Consider the following 20518-nt stretch of genomic DNA (forward strand, 5'->3'; position numbering starts at 1 on the left):
TGAGCCTTTATCCTTGAAGGCTATGTCAGTAAAATATTTCAAATTGGAAAGGCTTTACTTAAGGACTTGGAATGGACTATCATCTAAGAAATGGCCTAAGGAATCATGGAATAGTCTCTAGAAAAATGGGATCAAACGTTACATTTTTATATATTTAGCATTTTTAAATTTATATATGTTAAATATTTTTTCCTATTTTTTCTAAATTTAGTAATTAAAAAGATCTAAGATATGCAGAGGTTTGGAGCTATTTTAGAAGAGGAAGTATCAATCATACAACCCTTGAAATACTGAAATACAAATAGGTGTCTCAGAAAATGGCCTTCAACTATTTATGGTTTTCATCATTTGATATTGTTTAAATGGTTTCTGGAGAGCCTACATCATGCTTAAATTGTGTTCATTTACTTTATCCCAAAGCTAATTTTAAAAGTTTCAAATTTCTAATGAAGAAAGCTTGAATAAATATAAAACCACCTCATGCTTACCATAATCCTGTTGTAGGAGTCCCTGTTTAACAAAGATACAAAAAGAACAAAAGTACCAGGCACTGGACACATTACAAACCTTTTAAAATTACATGATTTCCAAGACCAGTTCTAATTTCTCTGATGCAAGAGTAATCACCAAGCTCTGATTAGGCACGTACTATGTGACAGGCATTGTGCAAAGTGATGAGGAAAGATAAAAGTTAAACAACTCTAGTTCTCAAATAGCTTGTATTCATTCTATTGGGGAAGACACAGAATACTTGGGCATGTATTACAGAATAAATTCAGAGTAGGATATAGAAAATGGGTGGGCACTAAGCATGCAGTGGGATCATGTGTGGGATCAGGAAAAGCTACATGCAAAATATAGTGCTTGAATTGTTTTGAAGATTTGTTGAGCCAAAGGTGAGTGTGTTGGGGAGAATACAACATTGGATGTATGAGGACAACCAGTTCAAAGAGACAGGAGTTAAACCATCATTCAATAAGGTAAAACTGAATAGAGTACAGGGAAAAGAAAAAATGTATATAATGAGGCTGTAATAATAGATTGGAGCCAGATCATGAGAAGCTTTAAAAGCCAATGGTTTGTTTATAATTGATCTTAGAGGCAGACATTAGATTGGTTTCGAGATACAAGTATCCAGAAAATAACTTGTTCTTTAAACAAGATAGCCTTCCTTATTGTCAGATATAGCTGTTACCACACATTTTATTAACAATAACTTTTGAAATATCAAGGTATATATGGAAAGAGGAATTGCCTGGGTTCCAGAAGACCTTAATTCCAGTACTAGCCACTGTCACTGACTTGCTTTGTGATGTTGCTGGCAACTTGTTCCCTTATAGGTCCTTTTTCACCTAGTTATAATGTTGTACAATTCAGATACTGAAACTGAAGGCAGCATTGAGGAGGAAGAGAAGGAAGAGAAAATGGTTTAAACATTCAAGACAATAGACTAGTTTCAGGTCCCAACAAGTAAATGATGGGCAAGACAGCATTTTTGGACTTCGATAATGTAATAAAGCTTTGTCAAACACCAAAGAAACAAAGAACAGCAGTAACTGTAAACTTTTATTAATGAAAAATGGAATGTTTCATTAACAGAAACTCTTTAAAGAAATGGTATGAACAAAAACACATTTATTACAAAAAAACCCAAGTGAGTTCACATTGTATTGAGCTACAATATGGTGGCAGAGTTTCAAAAAAAGACCCACAAGTCCAAGAGAACCCTGGCTAAAAGAACTCAATATTGCCGCCACCTAACACCAAAACAACAAGTTACTACTTAATATCGGCGGGTGAAGTGAGGGTGACTGCCTCTGTTGGCTCTGTCCTGTCCTCCAAATCCTCTGCCTGGCATTGCACCACCCTGCATCATGTGGCCCTGGGAGTTTCCACCTTGCGCAAAGCCGCCACGCCTAGGAACAAATTCAAACTGTTTTCCTTGAAGTGTTTTTTTTTTAAGTTTTCATTGCAACATTGTTCAGTACGATTCTGCAGCATTTACATCTCTCTTGATTTTTTTTCCCCTCTTGATCAGATGCACCAGATGAGAAAAGCACTACAAACACACACTGAATTCCAGGAAACTGAAGAAGGTTATTTGCATAAGTTGGAAATATCTGATTTGTTTTCAAAACATTCAACCAAGCAAGTTGAACTAACATGCAAAAGAGAGATTGCGTGTTTAAAAGGGAGAGCAAGTGAAGAAGCAGGAACATATCAACTATCGTCGGACAAAACTTCTTACCCCGACATTCCTCCCCGATTCACCATATGGCCTGGTCCTGAGTGACCAGACATGCCTCTCTCACCACCTAGAAAATAAGAAAATGTTTTCAAAATACTTTTCACATAATTTTGAGACTCCTATGGTGTACATGTGGGGAAAAAAAGGAAAAAGGGACCTGGTCACATTAAGGAATCTCCTAACTGACAAAATTTCACAATGAATTGGCCCCATACCTTGCCACCTCTCATGATCTCGGCCCATCATTCCTCCATCCACGCTGCCCTGCCAAGAACGATCCTGATGATCCTCTATCCTTTGAGTATGATCTCCCCACTCACGGCCACCCCTTTACCAATAAATAAATAAATAAATAAATAAATAAATAGATAGATAGATAGATAGATAGATAAATAAATAAATAAATGATTAAACAAATAAATAACGTTACCAACTTCTCCTTATAGTAGTTAATGACAAAATTCCTCTAACTGAAAATGAGATAGGATTGTAAAAATTTCAGATGCTTTGTCACTCAGATATTTTACCTCTCAGGGCCTCAGTTTCTTTCCTTTATATGAGAAGTAGGACTAGATAAAGAAAATATGATTCTATTTTTCACTTCTAACCTAATAAAGATCAACTACTGCTCTAATACTACTTTCCAAACTATAATGTCAAAATTAGATACAAACTAAAATCCTAAACCAGTTTAAAGAGTTCACACCAATCAGTCATTAAACAAATACACTGACATAAAAGATATCTTAAGTTTTATAACTGTTCACGTATGTCAGCATACCCATATGGTAAAGGAATATGTGAGATAGCTTAATTGGCTTTTCAAGTCAGAGAATCTTGCAACTACATGTAATCACATCAGACATACTCAGCCTATAGTCATAATATGTCATCAATATTTAAAAAAATATTCTTGGAGCAAAATCTCATCTTTAATTTTTCTGATGATTTTCCAGGCAAAACTGATTATATCAGAATTAACAATTTACTTATCTCCCATATCAGACTGATAAGTTTCCATAGCTTCTGCTACTTAACAATTAAAACCAATGCACTAGAATAAAAGCTGTTATTAGAACCCACGTCTCCAACTTGAATAAAAGGATTTCAATCCAGAAGAGCCTTCAGAGATACTTCAGTCATAACTAGATTTAATTACTTCTCTTTTCAGGATCAAGTCAAATCAAATAAAGAAGCATTTATTTATTGCTTACTAGGTGCCTGGGACTCCGCTAGATGCTAAATAAAAAGAAAAGTGGAAAACAATCCCTACTTTCATGGAGCTCAAAAGTCTAATGGGAAAAAGAACATAAAAATAATTGTATGAATTTTACATTCATAACATACATATATGACAGACATAAGCAGCAGAGAAAAGGCACTAAAACTAAGTACTGGGAAACGAGAAGGATGAGAGTTCCAAGCATGAAGGACAACGCACTGACAACACTCAGGTAATGAACTGTCTTATGTAGATTAAGATGTCTTATGCAAGCACAGCAAAGAGGCAAGCGTTATGTTACCACAAACCACATGGTGGGAACTGAAGCGTAAGAAGACTGGAAAGCTAAAAGGAGGCCAAATTATATATGATTTGAGTTTGGGTGACAAGGATGATGGTAACCTTGACAATAATAATCATTAGGAAGTGGGAGAGAGGAAAAAGAACATGAGTTCAGTTTAGAACATGCTGAGTTTAAGATGTCTAGAAGACTTCTAATTTGAGATATCTAAAAAGCAGTTGGAGATGTGGGACTGGTGGTCGAGGGAAAGGTTAGGGCTGAATGGCTGAATAAGCTGAGAATCATCTCCATAGAGACAACTGAATCTATGGGAACTAAGCAAAATCTATAGAGGGAGATGAGCCTTTATAAAGGCAGAGCCTTGGAAGAGATCCACCATTAGCAGACAAGAACTAGAAGTAGATAAAAGGAGACTGTGAAGGGGTCAGAGAAATAGCAGAAGATCCGGGCAAGAATAGGGTTATAAAAAAATCTAGAAAAGAGTGAATGTTAAGGAGGGTGACAGTATCAAAGACTGCAAGAATGTTGAAAACTGAGAAAAAGTCATGAGTTTCTGAAATTAGAAACTTTGGTAACTTTAGATAGAATAGTTTTAGTTGAATGATGAAGCTGGAAGCTCAAATACAGAGTTTAAGAAGAAAGTGAAAGAAAAAGAAGATGCAAACTATAGAGCACCTTTTTCCAAAGGGGTATAGTCATAAAAGGGAGGGAAGATATAAAGATATATTCCTGATTGCCTTCATCCAAACTCTATATTATAATCTCATTATTTTCATGTTTGCTCTTACATTAGAATGTGAGCTTCTTGAAGACTGACTACTTTTTGCCTTTCTCTGAATCCTGGTACCTGGCATATAATAAGCAATTGCACATAGTCCTTGCTTTGAGTAAATTCACACTATACATGTAAAGAATTGTACTATGGAAAAGGTACAGGGAAGAGTCTTAAGAGTGGGAGAGGTACACCATTTCAAGGGCTTCTACTTCTTGAGTGGAATTTAAAGAGAAGATTGCTTAGGGGGAAAAAAAGAAAACAGAATTTGGAAAAAAGTATGCCTACACTTGACTCCCAATTTTCATGGATTTGACAAAAATAAAATGTTCAAGGAACTGAGTAACAAGATAATAAAATTAGCACAAGAACTGGACCTAAAAGTAGATGAGAATGACATGGATGAGTTGAATCTCATGGAAAAGAACTGCTGAGGGTCTGAACTGATAGCTATAAAGCTTGCAAAAGGAGAAAGGGAGGCCTTGGAACACTCAGTTGAACAAAAAAAAATTCACAATCAAAACAGGTGACAGAAACATTTCATCATCTGATTAAAAAAAAAAGTCACTATTCAAACATTTCTTGTTAACTTCATAATAAAATTTGCGAAACCAATCACTAGTGATAAAGACTAGCTGCAATGGATAAGGAAAAAGCAATATGTTGTACACCAATGTATTATTACCATTACTTCTTTTGTTTATTATCATGGTACAATATTTAATATATCTGAATTCTAGTACATTTTATGACTTAAAGGTATTATTTTGTATATGCCTTTGTTATATATGCTAAAAGTGAATGGGTGGGTAGGGGCAAATTTGTACTACATAAAAATTGCTTTATGTAGAGCTCCATGAAACAATTCATTAATGTGAGAGCTCTCTGCACTTAAATGTTTAACTAACTTGCTCAAGATTACACAATTACAAAATTACTATAAGCAAGATCTAAGTCTGGAGACTCAAAATATGCAGTTCTTTCCATTGCAACAGGGTTAAAAATGGGAGAAGGGAGGGAAAAAAACTCTGTTGCTGACTGGAAGATCTTAAAACAGTAGAGAAGAATTGAAACACTAGATTATACAAATGAAGTGTGATGAACAACTCTGAGAGGAGTGTTAGAAAGGAAACTAGACAAGTGAGGCAGAAGACCTGGGTTCAAATCTCTGCTAGCCAGACCCTTGGCAAATCCCTCGCCATCTATGAAACCCAATTTCCTAATCAGCAAAATAAATACAATATTTGCACCACCTGCTTCACAGGATTGTTGTGAAGCAAACATTTTGTAAAGAATAAAATACCAAAGAAATGTAAGCTATAACTTTCAATATCATCAAAAAATTAAAATTAAAATTATGTTCGGTACATTCAATTTAAGTAATTTGGGAGATAATATAATTTTTAAAAAAGATTTCCGTTAAAAAGAAGCTAAAATAAACTAAAATAAACACATTGTTGGTGGAACTGTGAATGGATTCAACCACTCTGGAGAGCAGTTTAGAACTATGCTCAAAGGGTTATCAAGCTGTGCATACCCTTTGATCCAGCAGTGTTTCTACTGGGATTATATCCCAAAGAGATCTTAAATGAGGGAAAGGGACTCACATGAGCAAAAATGTTTGTGGCAGCCCTTTTTGTAGTGGCAAGAAACTGGGAACTGAGTGTACGCCCATCAATTGGAGAATGGCTGAATAAATTGTGGTATATGGATGTTATGGAATATTATTGTTCTGTAAGAAATGATCAGCAGGATGACTTCAGAGAGGTGTGGAGAGGCCTACATGAACTGATGCTAAGTGAAATGAGCAGAACCAGGAGATCATTATACATGGCAATATGTGTATTGCCGATCTATATGATGATCAATTCTGATGGACGTGGCTCTCTTCAAAATGAGGATTCAAACCAGTTCCCTTTTTCAGTGATGAAAAGAGCCATCTACATGCAGAGAGAGAACCATGGGAACTGAGTGTGGACCACAACAGAGCATTCTCACTCTCTATTGTTATTTGCTTGCATTTTGTTTTCTCAGTTTTTCTTTTCCTTCCTTCTTGATCTTATTTTTTTGTGCAACAAGATAACTATAAATATGCATATATATATTGGATTTAACATGTATTAGACTACCTGCCAGCTAGGGGAGGGGGTGGGGAGGAAGTAGAGGAAAATTTGGAACAAAAAGTTTTGCAAGGATCAATATTGGAAAAATTACCCATGCATACGCTTTATAAATTAAAAAAAAAAAAAAAAAAAAGATTCTTGTCTGGAATGCTATAGTATATGATCCTAGGCACCTTTGTCTTTCCTTTGAAGATAGGAGTTGTTCTATGGTAAATGGCCCTGAAAAATAATAGTCTTAAAAAAAAAAAAAAAAAAAAAAAAAAAAAAAGCCAGAATTTGGTTAAACTCAGATTTCTAAACCAAAACCAAGTAGACCTGGCTGGTCCTTAATGAATAATATTCTCCTAGGCAAAATTGTGACACCAAACTGAACTGTTAGGAAGACTTAAGATGGCCAGTTGTATGACGTCTTAACAACATGTGAAGCTCATAATTTTTCTTCTAACATTACTAACCTGGGTGGTGGAGGAGGCAGCCCCCTTCCCTCACTCATTCTCTTGTCAGAACCATAACTGCCCCAGCCATCTCTTGAGTCCCGCCCATGGCGCTCTGGTCCTCCGTGGCGATCATCTGCATAATGCTGTAACACAATAATGCTGCCTTGCTCACTAGATGATTGCTAACAGTCACTAATATGGAACAAAACACGAATCCTTCTAATTCATGTTTATGTCACTTTTAACTTTACAAAATCTTTTTTTCCTGGTAACAATTCTATATACAAGATGAGGAAATTGCCAGTCAAAAAGGTGAACAAACTTGCCTGAGGTCATACCATCTACTTTGGAAGGATTAGGGCTAAGATTCAAACCTTAATCTAAGTTTTCTAGGAGAAGAACATTGCCTCACCAACTCTTTTATTTTAGTTGTTCCATGTCAAGATAAAAAAAAAAAGCAACCTCACTTTGCTACTACTGCACATCATATATCAGCTTGTACACTATACTTTACACATAGCTAGAACTCTATGTGAATGAATCCTGTGTACTACTTAAAGTTAAAATTATGTAAAATATAATTAGTTCCAACTTTATGGAAATATGCAGAATGAATTCAATATTAAAAACCACTTCACTAGATTTGTTATTCATACTAATAAAAGACCTAGCTACAGTCTCTTACTATGTTCAAGGACTCTCCATTTGTTTTTTTCCTTTCAAAATGACACCTACATTTAATTTAGAAAAAAGTAACATGTTCTTTACCTCTCTCTCTCACCTCTTGCTTGAACATGAGTCCATCACTACAAGGATGTCACACTACTCCTAAAACATATCTTCTGACCTTTCAGTTAAGTAATGCATTGGATGCTGGAACTGGATTACAATTTGACCACAGATACTTAACTAACTTGCCAACCCTTGGCAAACCACTTAATATCTCAGCCTCAGTTTCCTTATCTGTAAAATGGGGACAATAATAGCATCAATTTCTCAGGATTGTTATTAGAATCAAATGAGATATTATTTCTAAAGTACTTAGTGTGACATGTGGCACATAGGAGGCATGTAAAACAACATCAGGTTTCCTTTCTTCTCAACTAACTTTGTATTTTTGTTCTGCTGAATATACCTATTTAATAATATTATATTAATATTAATATACTCTATCCTTAGAGAACCAAGAAGCATGTGACTCATAATGAAATGACATCCGCAAAAAGAACATAATACTCAAACTTATTTGAATGAGGTAGCACCTTTCAATAGAAAAAAATTAACAAATCGAAAGAGATAAAAAATATATTTGGACTTTGACATACCCTGTGATCAACATAAAGAATTCTGCTATTAGACACATTTTGATAAAAATTGTTGTGGAAATGAAAATTATTAATATCATGATTATGAATCATGATCCTGGAAAATATTTAACACAAATTAAGAAATGAACCAAATATCTTACATGCCTTCCTAAATCTTTTGATTTCATATTGACTAACTTATTAAAGGAATAAAACATGGTCCTGTCAAGCCAGTCTACTCTGGCCATCTTTTTGCACCCTATAGTCTACGTCACCTGATCTCCAGAGACCATGCTCCACTCACCCACCTCTGGCTCTTCACTGTTCAAACTGTTTGGTGTATGAGAGAACTCACATAGACCACACTATCTGCTGAGTCAGTGCAGTAGGGCAGAAGTGTCTGACATGCAGTTCACAGGCCTACAGTACTCCTGACTGCAGCCTGAAGCAGATTAAAATGTATTTGGGAAGTAATGAAGAAAATGAATAAAAATATAGTAAGACATAACTAACATCACATTTTAAAACTAAATTATCATGCAATCCACAGAGATCCTTATCTATAGATCAGTAGTTCTTAGTTCTATTTCGGGTGGATAACTGCAATAGATTCTGAACTTGGAATCAAGAAAATCTGGATTCAAAATCCCATCTGACACTTCCTAGCAATATGACCTAAGATATATTATTTAACCTCTCTGGGACTCAATCTTTTCATTTGTAAAACAAGGCACTAGACCTAGTGATTTCTAAATTTATGATTCTACAGAACTTCCTAATAAAATATTCACTTGGCTCTTATTATATGATCACATTACTATTAACTTTCTCATAAGCATTCTTTTTTCAGAGTACTGAACACCTTCAAGACAGACATTGTACCATACCTCTTTAGTATCTGCTTCCTGAACTCCTATCTAAAATGTCTAGTGGCAGGCAGGAGTATACAAGAACTTAGTTTGAAAAAATAACAGATTATCAGTTATTTTGGTTCTCTATAGTTAATTTAAAAAGAAAAATAACACACTTTTAATGATTTGCCAAGTTTCTCCCCATCTCTGTCCTCCCCCATTCAACAAGGAGTATGGTACAGGTATTAGTATCCCTAATTTTATATTTAATCCCCAAAGGAATGAAGAGGTCTAGCCAAGATCACAGAGCTAATAAATGCCAGAATCTGGTCTCAAACCCAGGTCTTGTCATTTCAAGTCAAGGCGCCTGCTGCCATAACCATGCTGTCACTCATTCTGCCAGACTAATAATCAGAAGAAACTCATGTCTAAAAGTTACTTAAACTACCAAGAAAAGTGAATGTGTTAGGAGATCTCAAGATTTAACTCACCTGCCCATCTCTTTCTCCCATCACTGATCTTGAACCTTCCCTCCTGGGAAACAAAAGCAAGTATTAAAATACCAATAGGTAAATCTATTATTCTCAAGAAGTCTAATTCAAATTTCTGAAGTGAAATCTAACACTATTTCCATAATGTACAGATTTCATTCCTAACCAATTTTGCAGGGAGAAAAATGAGGTGCCTCTAATGATTAGATATCCTTACAAAAATCTCCCACAACCACCTCTATCTTCTCCAATCTCTGACATGAAACCAAGTTTCCAATACCAAATATTTTCCCAGAGCTAACAATAATAAATTATTATTTATTACTACCTTGTAATTCACCTTTCATCTCTTTTCCTTTCTTCCCTCTGGTAGAAGAGCTAATTAAATACTGAAATGGCCAAAAGACAGGCAGCTCAAAATAGAGCCATAATTCACAAAATGAAAAATTTGGAACTAATTCCACAAAGCAGGTACATTCCCTATTTAAAATAAGGACTGATTCATATGGCCAGTCTCCCATAATTTAGATCCTAATGGGAAATGAAATATACACTGCTCTTTATATTTTATTCTCTTTGCTAAATCTGTGAAGGAACCCTGAGTGTATCAGTGAAAGACAAATAATTGATGTTTTAAATTAAAATGTGATAGTTAAAAAAACATGGAGTAGTTTTGGAAGAATGAAATGGCATGGGTAAATGTGGGTGACTTGAATACAAATTTTAATAGAACTAATGTTTTCTGGAAACAGACTGATTAATTTTAATGGACTCAGAAGGAAACACCAAAATGTCAGCCAAAGAACGTGGCTTATATAAAAACAGCACTGGATTATGAGTCAGAGACCTAGATTCCGGCAATAATTAGCTGCCTATGGTCAAGGAAAGAACAACCTTTGGTGGCCTAAGCTTTTGCAAAATGAGATTTTGTCTTTCTAGCTCTGAAACTATGGTATTGCAGGTACTATAACTATGGTTCTCAGAAACCTCTACATATAATCCAAATTTGTTTACCTTATCTAAGGAGGGATTACAAGTTCAGCTCGTCAAAAGTTAATGATAAATATGTTCCAAAAGACTATGTTCAAAAAGTTATCAAACTCTGCATATCCTTTGATCCAGCAGTATTACTACGGGGTTTATATTTCAAAGAGATATTAAAGGGAAAGGGACCCACATGTGCAAAAATGTTTGTGGAAGCCCTTTTTGTAGTACCAGAAACTAGAATCTGAATGGATGCCATCCATCCCTTGGAGAATGGCTGAGTAAAATTATGGTGTATGAATGTTATGGAATATTATTGTTCTGTAAGAAATGACCAGCAGGATGACTACAGAGAGGTTTGGAGAGACTTACATGAACTGATGCTAAGTGAAATGAGCAGAACCAGATCATTTTACATTTCAACAATAATACTAGATGAGCATATAATAACTAGATGAGTATATAATTCTGATGGAAATGGCTATCTTCGGCAATGAGAGGATCCAATTCAGTTCCAATTGATCAGTGATGAACAGAACGCAACTACACCCAGCAAAAGAAATACTGGGAAATGAGTGTGGACTACTTGCATTTTTGTTTTTCTTCCCAGGTTATTTTTACCTTCATAAATCCAATTTTTCTTATGCAATAAGAGAATTGTATAAATATATACACATATATTGTCTTTAAGATTTACTTTAACATGTTTAACATGTATGAGATTTCCTGCCATCTAAGAGAGGAGAGGGGAAGGGAAGGAAGGGAAAAGTTGGAACAGAAATGATTGCAAGGGTCAGTGTTGAAAAATTACCCATGCATATGTTCTCTCAATAAAAAGCTATAACAAAAAAAAAAAAAAAAAAAGAAAGAAAAAAGAGAAATACAGAGACAAACACATAATAATTATAGCACAATTACAAAAACAATTTCGCAACTGTATCTATGTCCCTTTTAAAAAAAATGAAATGCTTAAATGCATGAACATGAACGGAATGAGAAGAGCTAACCTGTCTATTGAATGGTCCTGGTATCGGCTTCGGTCCCTGTGATCAAAATCATGAAAACGATCTTGTCGGCTAAACTCAGATCGGTATCTGTCATCCCAGAGCAGCTCGTTTTCCTTCTGGCCAATATGAATCATCTCTTCTGTTTGTGTACCCCCATCAAAATAAAAAATTTAATTTATGAAAAGGATAAAAGAAAAAAAGGAAGGAAAAAGCACTGTCTCTAGACCAAGTCTCATTTAAAATGTCACACAGGGCTAATTTCTGTACATTCAATCTTTATCATTTTGATCTGATAAATTAAAATCCCCAAACTGCCAAAGCGGCATACTGGCATTCTAATTTGACAATCTTGAGAAAAAGACTGCTGTGAGCTAATTGTATCAAGATACTTAATACCTTGATCCCTGCATGGTTCAAACAAGAGAAATGAAATATTTGATTTTTCTAGAATGATAAAAGTATGACTTTTTACCCTAAATATCTACTTACCCCAAACTGAGCTACCTATAAAGCCAAGTTTCCTATAAAGCCATGGGAATTCAAACTGGTAATACACTTTAAGATACTATCCAATTATCTTTTTGCTGAATTTTACAAAAAAAAAAAAAAAAAAAAAAAAAAAAAAAAAAAAAAAAGACTCATAGTAAGGTAATAATTACCAATTTAGTGTCAATGATACACTGAAGAACAATAAACTTACTTTTAAATCCATGAACAAGTTTCATTAATATCCTTTATTCGTCCCTTCTTCAGCTGTACTAGGTATATACTAGACTGAGACTACCAAAGTAATTTAGGCAAAGTTGATATTTAAGAGTTTTTCAGACAAATAATATAATTGGGAAACTTCCTGGTAGGAGAAATGGATCTATTCTCCAAGTAAGGATCAAGGTTTGCTAAGGTAATTGACTTTAAGACCCTTTCAGAAAGTATGAATTGTCAAGAACACTTACAGAGAGCCCAATCTAAGAGAAATGAATCACTAGAGAATTTCATGGTATAAAAAAAATTTAAAAATACTGATGTGTTCCAAATAATGTATCAAAGTGGCAACTAATATATTTTAATTATTGTATCTCAATCAACTTTCAATTGTACATGCTAAAAGAAAAATGAAAATGATTTTTAACACTATTTCTTCCACCTTCCAAATGGACTCTTACTAATATGCTGAACAATGTACCAAACTTCCTTCAAGGTCCAACTCATTAGCTTTCACGAAGCCTGGCCTGACATCAAGGTAAGATCAAAATTGGCTGGGCTCCTCCCACTCCCTCCCCCATCAATTATTTGTGTTTAGTTTTCCTCCGAGTCATAAATTCATAGAGGACAAGGTCTATATCATAGTTATTGTTTTATCCTAAGCACCTTACAGATAGTAAACTTTTCAAAAATACAAATAGCAAGAATAATTGTCAAGACTTTTCCAATTCCTTTAGATTCTTTACTTATTCCTCGTGTACCTCTTCAGGTGAAGGTAAAGCTGACAGGAGCTTGAATGATGCACAAGTTAGAATATGGGGCGTGATTAATCATCCATCCACAAATCAGCCATCTTTACCTTGAATCTACATCATAAGGTCTTCTCAGAGCAGGCCGTCGCTCCTGTTCATAGCGTAACTGCTCCTGCTGGCGCCGAAGCTCCTCTCTCTCTCTATGGATCCGTTCCTGTTCTTTTCTCCTTTCTTGTTCTACACGAATTCTCTCCCTTTCTAGTCTCTCCCTCTCCATTCGCTCTCGCTCAAGACGCTGCCTCTGACATTCAAGTCGCACACGTTCCCGCTGCAGCCTGGCTTTTTCTTTCCGTTCTCGAAAGGCATCAATGCGCTGTTCCCGCTCCCGCTGCTCTCGTTCTCTAGTTAAAACATAGATATTCCTGAATGGGAACTCTCCTCATTAAGCTAACAATTTTGGAAAGAACAATTCTTTCAACAAGGGATAACCTAACTACTGAACTTTTAATTAACATGTAAAATAAACACTTTCTCCAAAATGTAAAGATGTAAAACGTGTTGGTCGTTTTTTTTTTTTTTTTAAACAGTTGACTGTTTGTCCTATTCAAACAGTTCGAAGGTAGCAATACCTTCATACCATTTGCCCAATAATAAACCAAAACTTGTGTGGGAAAAAAAAACCAGAAAAAAAAAGTTTAATGTTATTCACTACAATATTAAAAAATTAATTTCTAAGTCAAAAGAGATGATGTTTTTGGAAAAAGCAGCTTGTAGAAGTGGAAGAGGTATTGCATTTAGTCAGAAAAGCTGCCAAGTGTCACATGAACCTCAGTTTCCTAGAAAATCAGTATAATCATGAGATTGTAGAAACCACTTTATAACACAAATGTAATGAAATCATTATACTGATTAAGAGAAATCTATACACAAAGAGTGGAAATGTTCATTATTAAGTACACGAATTTTTCTGAGGGATCATCTTTGACAGAGTCCTTTAAGTCTAAGAAATATCCTAAAAATGAAAACCATCACGAATTATTCATGGTATTAGTTTTTTCCTCACACAAATTCTATGATAGTTATTGTGTCACGTTATGTATATTTAAGCATCACACCTATTTTGCCGATGAAGCAATCAAGACTAAGAAAAATATAATTATTTTTTCAAGGTTATAGTCCATAATTAGAGCTGGGATATGAATCTAAATCTCCAACATTTTTTCTACCACAAAATGCTACCTCCTCTTTTAAACCAAGGCCAAAAGATATAAATATTTTAAGATGTACTTTAAACAGATAATGTGTTATCAGTTTAAACCATTCCTAAATGTTAGGTATGCTGAAGTCCTTTTTTACATTAAGTGATGATTAAAAATATAACCTGACATAGGAATGCCTAGATTCTGAGGTAGTGTGATAATCAAAAGGTATAAAAACTTTTTCCCCCTCTTAAATCTGGGGTCTTTTAATGAAGCATGAGAAATTTTTAGTAGTAAACACTTACCGCAACATAACAATTATCTGCTGCTGCTATTCAATATTGGCATTAAAAAAAAAAAAAACACTAATCTGTTTCCTTCTTATACTACATTGAAATTGATTATTCAAATTATAAATTTTTATTTGAAAACAGCTTTCAGATCAATAATTAGATCCTATCAAAATTCAGGACATCAAATAGTAAGTCCCAGTACAGGGACGATTTTTGCCTTTTATTGTATTTATAATACTTAGCATAATGTATGGAAAAAAATATTTAATAAATGCTTGTTGACTTGGTTGATTGAAGGACTATTTCATCAAAGGAATAACCACTCGAAGTTAGGTGAACTAAGTTCCAATTTCTTCATAAAACTCCTCTGCTCAGGTTACTTATATTACTCTACTTCTTTTTGTCAGAGTAAATTTAAAGATTAAAAAGCTGATATTAAGCAGAATAGGTTGCTTTGAGAGACAATAAATTCCTTGTAACCGAAGAGAGTAAAAACTGGATTTTTACTTGTCAGCTTTGCTGTAAGAGGGACTGTTGTTTAAGTACTTGTTGGAACAGAAAGCCTTTAAGAGTATGTTACCAGGTTTTTTGAGTAGAAGCAGAGGTAGATAATATGGAACTGTGAAAACTGTGAAAGCTGGCCTGTCCTTTGGATCCTGTTTTTTCATATCAGCTTAGATCAATGAGTATGGTAACGATGTGTTGACCTATTTGTAGATTTGCTAATGAGTATAGTCGGTAAAATACCTTGGCATGATTGTTAGTGCAAAAACAATGTTATTAAGTGTCCAATTTGAAATGAAACCAAAATCTCTCTCCAAATACTGATTGGGGGAGGTAGGGGGGAACAAACAATAATTTACTCCAGGAAAAAAAAAAAAAGTCCAATTTATTTTGGGTTTTTACTCACCTACGCCTTTCAGTTTCTCTGATTTCTCGTTCCCGCTGCCTTTGTCGTTCCCCGCTCCCGCTGTTCTTTGATTTTATCAAATGACAAAATGTCTCTTTTTTCTTTGCTTTCTGATTTTCGATCTTGACTTTTGGAGCTCTGTTTACCAAAGTTTTTTTTTATATAATTAATCTCAAAAGTGCAATTATATCAAATACTCAATGAAAATAAAATAGCCATATTTGAATCATACTAAGATCATTTGTCCCATTTAATTCTTATAAAGTATCATAATTCCTAAATAACAAAGAGGTTTAAAGACATAAAGACAATTAACTGTAGCTGCCTACTGGAAAATCCAGCATACTAATCAAGTAAATAAGTTTCAGGTAATGTCTTTCATTTACATAGAATTACATACAAAGAAAATCAGGTTTCCAAAATTCAAAAATAAAAAACAAAAACTAATTCAAAAATAGAAAAAAACTCAAATGCAATCAATCTTTTACTCCACTAACATGTCTTGGGACAAAATACTTTTGTAATTCAATAGAAAATTAGTTTTCAAGAGAGCAGCCATTTAGTTACAAAGGATATGTATAGGTAAAATAACTACTATGATTTTGGGGAAGAGATACAGTTAAATTTAACTCTAAATGAATTTTTCATTTTTCTGTCAGACATTTTGACTGAACAAAAAAGTCTTAAGAAAAAGAAATTTAACACAGCTTTATGTCAATAGCCATTCTAATGGAATAGGGGCAACAACTTCCACAAATCCTACTGTTCCTGACATCTGAAAATTTAAAGCTTTATCAATTTTTATATGAGAATTACTTGGGAAAAGTACAGTTCTCCTGATTAATAGAAATTCTAGCTACAATGTGTAAAAATGCTTGCTTAAAAAAAGTCATAGCTGCCTTTATAGGGAAAAAAAAAATCAAACAGCAAACTATGATGTTTCTCATCTAATTGTAGAACAAAAGATCACAGGAAATGCAGCACACCATCTGATAGTATGGAAGACAACTTTAAAAGGAGTTCTAGTTTACTTTCTGGTTAATTTAATAGGGTTTTATTAAATTAACCAAAAAAAACTTAAAACTGCTATTAAATTAGCCAATGAGTAAAACTTACCTTTTAACTTGGAAAGTCTGTGCCTTTCCCCTGCAATGGTGAGCTGTATTTCCTGTGTCAATTTACTTCACAGAAGGAGGTGTGGTCTGATGAAGTATGAGCAAAATGGGGGCAGATATTTTGAAAACATGTTTTAGATCTTAATTTTGTGTACGTACATATAATTTCAGTTAAAGAAAAGGATGTATTGGAAGGTTCTATACTTGCTGGATGATTCATAAACAGACTGTGAAGTGTAACTGGAATACTGAACTAAGAATATGAAAGTTTATAGTTAAGAAGGAATCTTCATGATGTTCTAGCACTTCAGGGCAACCAATGATTTAAATTTTCCTAACCAAGAATTATTCTAAGACAAGTGTTTTGTCTTATAACCTCCCCCTAGGCCTTCACCAAAAGTCTCATTTTTATTTTCTCCCCTCTCCCTCAGAAAGATAAAATTTGGATTTTTTTTTTTAAGATTAAAAGTACAGAAAGATCCATTTCAAATGTCAACCCATTAACCCATAAAGGCACATTATATTATACTATACATAAAACCAAACACACACCTCTACTCTCTTACTTCTCCCAAAATATAAAATGTAAAAGTACCTTAGTGCTTTCTTAATTTACAAGATCAAATAATAATTTTATAATGTAAATCCAAAGTATTTTTAAATGCCCCCAAAGAAAAACTGGATGTAAATATAATACTTACCCGCTCTTTAGATCTGGTTGTGGTTTTCACACTAATCACAGGTTCCCCCTTTGACTTGTCCATTACAACTGTTCGTTCTGTCCCTCTGCTTCCTTCGAATAACAGATGACAAGATCACATTAGTTATGTTGTGTACCAACTTTTCTATGATTTTGTAAAGTATTCAATCCTCCAAATTTTGCTTAAAATTTGACATTCTATCATTAAAAATAATTTTGTCATTTGAAATTGCTTTCATTCAACACTTACTATTTCTTATATCCATGATAGAAATGTTAAGATTGCCACACTTCCATTTCTGAGTCTCAAAAACAGCCAGTTATGGATGAGTTATTTTTAAATTGATTTTTTAAAAAAAGCCATATTTAAAAACTTAAAATTCTCTGGTAAAAAAAAATCCATCCCTTTGTAAAGATATGCTATACAAATATATACCCTGTGGATTTCTAATACTTTTCACAATGTCACAGTAGAATCTAGGAAAACAAAGCTATTGATTTTTATTCCTCGCACACATTTTTTGAATGCTGCAAAATCTTAGCCTATATTCCCTAAATCAATGCACTGCTGTTCACCTGCACAGACTAACAAAGTGAAACAGATATGCTCATTTCCCTTATATTTATCTTGGGATGTTAAATGTTTCATAATCTATTTTCTTTCCCTAACGCAAAACAATCTAATTCTATCTTCTAGAAGTTACTTTATTAAATTTACAACACTAGCCAGCCATCTTTAAGATAACTTGCTTTGACATCAGATTGCAATTTAGATAAAATTATCACAACCATTTACACACACACACACACACACACACACACACACACACACACACACACACACACACACACACACACATACACACACACACACACAAAAAAGCTCATGAAGTATTAGGAGAAACCTTTAATTGCCTGATTTAATGGCCTGTTTCTGGTGCTTACCATGCCCACTGTCCTTTATTTTAGCATTTGGTTTTCATGGGAAAGAGAGGCACATATATGAGAGCAAAAAAGGCTCAGTACATACCCTATGTAATAATCAATCTAAATGTTTACAATCATATAAAATAGATAAAAATCAAGTTTATTATTATTAGCATAAATGCCCTAGAACTGCACAATTCTTTACTGATCTAAAAATCTCTTAAAAAACAGCAAGAATTCAGGAGTCAAAGTTTACCTACAAACATGAATAATTCTTAATGTTTTATGACTTCTGGCAATCTGTTAAAAAATTTTAAAAATAATGCCAGGGTATAGGAGAAAATCTACATGAAACAACAATGATTAGCAGTTACAAAACTACATATTTACTTTTTTAAAAAGTCTGACTCTTTTTAAAGAAATAGAAAAAGCCAAAAATAGCATTTTAACTTAGAAGAGAAACAAGCAAATGCACTTTACCCTTATTTACTGTGTGCTAATTCATTTGGTGCTCGTCTGTTAAATGGAAAGGGCTTTATGTAAATATTTATTGTATATGTATAATTTTGTGAATGCTCATATAAACTTTTAAAAAAATTTTCTTAAAGTCAATTTCATCATTAAAGGAGAATTGCTTTCCTGAATTTTCATCTGGAACTTCTTTTCTATATTTTCTAAAAATAACAAGACTCAGCAATCAAAAGCTGAGATATATTCTTAGGATATACCACTAAGCAACTTTTAATTAACCCCAAAACATGGTTTACCTGACTTGGTGGCTCTAGAACGATCTGCTGACCCAGATTTCAGTTCATCATGGTCTTTTTCATCTTTCCTATCTTCAGACCTTTTATCATCTCTTTTTTCACTCTTAATTACAGTTCTATTTAAATTAAAAAAAAAAAAAAAAAAAAAAAAACAGAGCAAGAAGGATTCAAGTACCTGAAAAATAAGCACTGCATTTTTCAAGAATGGAATTCTCATTAAAATGGATCTTAACACCTCACACCCTTCCCTCCTCCTACACTCCAATGTTTTCCTATCATATTTGGATCCTTTTGTCATTTAAAGCCCTTCCTAATCTGCCACCATTTCAGTCTTCACTAACCCCTCCAATGGATTATTCAATCCAATGACACTGGCCTCCTGGCAGTTCCTTGAAGATGATACTCTATCTTCCAACTCTAAGTATTTTCCCTGTTCCATACCTAGAATACTCTCTGCCCATTCTGCTTCCTTACTTCTTTAAATCTCAGCAAAAAAAAAAAAAAAAAAAAAAAAAAAAAAAAAAAGCAGCACATTCTATTAGAAGCCCTTCAATCTTTCTCAATTCTAGTGTCTTCCCTTGATAATTATTTTCTATTTATGACAGACAGGGCTTATTTATACATATTGGAACTGCCTTTTTCTTTTCTCATACAACAACACTATGTAAGTGTTAGCTATTATTATTACTGCTCTTATACTTGCCTACTTCCCTAATGAAATCCTTCAAATTTCAGTTCAAATTTCATCTCTTCCACCAAGTTTTCCTACTATGTTTTCCTTAACGACTACCACATCCTCACTATGTCATGTATTCTGCCATTTTTACTTTGTAGTCAGGTTTTGGTGTTTTGTTTTGTTTTTTTAAGCTATGTAATAGATGGTTTCTGAAATAGATGGATCTAAGAAAAATCCTAAATTCCTTAAGAATACTCTTCAGACCATCACCATTGGAAGGAACTTTCCGTATCAAATTATTCAAACACTTCTTTTGACCTAGCCTCTATATTCTACCATTCTTAAATTCTAGTTAATACTCTCTACAAAATCTTATGTGGAAAAAATGCTTATGAAATTATAGGTTTCATTCCCAAGTATAAAAAGCCAATTCAGCTGACAATATCTGTAATTCACTGTTCTACAAGTAGCAATTTCATCAAAATGATGAAAACTTGCAGTTCCATATTTAATGCTCAAGGTCTATCAATAATAAAGCACACATGGACTAGTCTACTCCATAAGATTTCTTGTAAGAGCAAAAATATGAAAACAAAACAACTATAAATGTTTCATGAATCTAACAAGTATTAGTCAAGAGATTCACTTTTAGAGTTTAAGTAAAACTAGATAATGGCAAACAAATCAACTGTTGCCAGCATGTGGAAAATTGGAAGCATCCACTGTGCTTATCT

The 20518-nt window shown here is 33.8% G+C and overlaps 1 protein-coding gene across 1 annotated transcript in view; it reads right to left on the minus strand.

The window, feature by feature from the left end:
* Positions 1-1553: 1553 nt before the first annotated feature.
* Positions 1554-20518, minus strand: part of SAFB2 (scaffold attachment factor B2) — a 35933-nt gene continuing 16968 nt past the window's right edge. Inside the window, 12 exon segments of the mRNA XM_074308558.1 lie at positions 1554-1916; positions 2249-2315; positions 2464-2576; positions 7122-7246; positions 9753-9795; positions 11744-11838; positions 11840-11882; positions 13305-13598; positions 15600-15649; positions 15651-15737; positions 17416-17507; positions 19109-19224. Of these exon segments, the coding sequence (XP_074164659.1) occupies positions 1784-1916; positions 2249-2315; positions 2464-2576; positions 7122-7246; positions 9753-9795; positions 11744-11838; positions 11840-11882; positions 13305-13598; positions 15600-15649; positions 15651-15737; positions 17416-17507; positions 19109-19224 (1258 nt within the window). The 3' untranslated portion in view covers positions 1554-1783.

This window comes from Sminthopsis crassicaudata, chromosome 1 (genome assembly GCF_048593235.1).
Source record: "Sminthopsis crassicaudata isolate SCR6 chromosome 1, ASM4859323v1, whole genome shotgun sequence".
NCBI classification, from domain to species: Eukaryota; Metazoa; Chordata; class Mammalia; order Dasyuromorphia; family Dasyuridae; genus Sminthopsis; species Sminthopsis crassicaudata.